The following is a 2251-nucleotide window of genomic DNA, read 5'->3' as shown; positions in this document are numbered from 1 at the left end:
GCAAATCTGATAATCCCACTTTTGTGAGTCAGTCCTGTTTTTCTAAATTTGACATTTTCCTACCATGGGCCTGTATTTTTTGTATGTTTATAGAAAGATTGTAATAAGTTTATCAAAGTTATTGATGTGTCTCTCATGTGTCTTACAGTAGGCGCGTTTCCATTACTCCAGTATAAGGGGCTTTCCCTACCATTAATGCTTAGACAGTTTATACTGCACACGTCTGCGATGCAGTGTGGCTCTGATACGGCCAATGAAGCTGATTGCGGCCACAATGCTTGTTTATTCCAGAATCCAGCTGCGCCACGCACGTTTCTGAAGCGGCTCTCTGTGCTGCTTCTGTAAAGATACATGCATACGCCTCCTCTGAATAAACATAGGCAAAATCCGTCAAAATCCCACCCAAATCCGTTGCCATGACTTATCGCGAGAGGCAAAACGTTACGTTTTAGTCGCATAACATTGGTTAATGGAAACGCCGTCATTTCGCAATACATTTTATCGACATTTATAAAATATCGCCAAAGTTTTGCACAAATCTCGAATGGAAACGCGCCTAGTGTTACCTGCTAATATTGACAATTCTGTCATTTTGCAGATCAGTCAGATGTTGGGTAATGAGATGAAGTTTGCTGTACGTGAGCCCATTGGTCTCCGGTAAGACTTTAGAAATGATCATTCTCTTTCAGAACATGCACTTTCATATAATCAGACCACTGACTTGTCTCTGTCTTTGCATGTGACATCAGACACCCTGCTAATTTAATTGCTCCAGTGTTCTGTGCTGTTTTGTTTTTTGCCAATCCTTGAGGGTTTTGATTGTGGCTCATTTGTGTCTTATTATAAGCCAGCTGGTTTGATGTGTAGTGTCTTTCATTCTCTCATTGCAGGCTTTGGCTCCTCATCTCTGCAGTGCTTTTCACATCCACATCCTTAATGGTGAGAAGTTTAGTCAAAATGTTTAACAGTTCATTCTCCAAAATGAAATACTTCTCATTGTGGTTTGTTTAATCATTTACACTACTGTTTAAAAGCTTTGGGTCAATTTAAAATAAATAAATTAGTACTTCTATTCAGCAAGGATGCATTAATTCATTGCATTAATGCAAGTTTAAGTTTCCACAAAAATATTAAGCAGCACGGTTTTCAACACTGATAATAGTAAGAACTTTTACTTCAGCACCAAACCAGCATATTAGAATGATTTCTGAATGATCATGTGACATCTTAAGACTGGAGTAATGGCTGCTGAAAATTCATCTTTGCCATCAGGGAATAAATTACAATTTATTCAATTTCTACATTTAAAATACAATATATTGAAATAGGAAATGGTTATTTTAAATTGTAATAATTTTTCACATTATTATTGTATAATTTTTATTGTATTTTTTCACATAAAGCCTTGTTGAGCATAAGAGACTTCTTTCAAAAATGTAAAAAAAAATACTATCAACCCCAAACCTGCTTTTCATTTTTGAATTTAGAATTGACATTTCTTGTTTTTCTGTCATCTTAAAGGATTTTTTAGCAGATTTAATGCCAGTTTCTGTACCATTACCTTCATTATGTGACCTTCTTCTCTGTGTTGTAGGCCCTGGCTTTTCCCAGCCAGCTCTACGAACTAATATTTGAGATTACCACCACCAGGATGTCCATCAGACTCTACGGGGGAGCCCTTCTATGTATGTTCAGCTTTATGGTATAATGTTTGAAGGAAGAAAGTTTAACACTATAAGCAGGGGTTAAATTGGGATTTGTTATGTGGGGGGGGGGCTCTATGGTATCGAGCTTATATATATATATATATATATATATATACGGTAAGTATATATAAGTGTGTTTTGTTTTTTGTGCAAATTATTTATTCTATTCCCACTAATCTCATTAGTACTATCATTTCAAATTCTTACCTTTGATCTATAAATTCAATTATAATAATGTGATTATCTATACGTTATCAAATTAAATCATTTACACTGAAAAATACAACTTTTAAATATTTTTGAATATACAAACAAGAAATTATGGTGGAAATGATACTTTTCAAAGAAATTAAAACGCTAGTAGGTGCCAGTAGTGAGCGTTTAATGAGTGAGTCTTACTCTAAATGTAATAAAATCAGAATAATACTTGCGTTTTGGTGTTTACATAGTTATTTTTGGTTACTGAGGTTTTAATCATGTTACTTGTCTGGCGTTAATGTCGAGCCCTGGAGTCTATAGGGCCTTTCACACCGTGGGAAACTTTT

The 2251-nt window shown here is 35.1% G+C and overlaps 1 protein-coding gene across 1 annotated transcript in view; it reads left to right on the top strand.

Annotated features, from left to right (window-relative positions):
* Positions 1 to 598: 598 nt before the first annotated feature.
* LOC107671372 (tumor protein p53-inducible protein 11-like) overlaps positions 599 to 2251 on the top strand; it is a gene marked incomplete at its 5' end in the record, with an annotated part of 14742 nt that continues 13089 nt past the window's right edge. Inside the window, 3 exons of the mRNA XM_016464279.1 lie at positions 599 to 657; positions 891 to 939; positions 1595 to 1685. Of these exons, the coding sequence (XP_016319765.1) occupies positions 599 to 657; positions 891 to 939; positions 1595 to 1685 (199 nt within the window). The remainder of the gene's footprint in view (positions 658 to 890; positions 940 to 1594; positions 1686 to 2251) is intronic.

The sequence above is a fragment of the Sinocyclocheilus anshuiensis genome, unplaced genomic scaffold, assembly GCF_001515605.1.
Source record: "Sinocyclocheilus anshuiensis isolate Anshui unplaced genomic scaffold, SAMN03320099.WGS_v1.1 scaffold4039, whole genome shotgun sequence".
In the NCBI taxonomy this organism is placed as follows: Eukaryota; Metazoa; Chordata; class Actinopteri; order Cypriniformes; family Cyprinidae; genus Sinocyclocheilus; species Sinocyclocheilus anshuiensis.
Note: the sequence above shows the minus strand (reverse complement) of the source record. Positions and strands in the feature narration are given on the sequence as shown.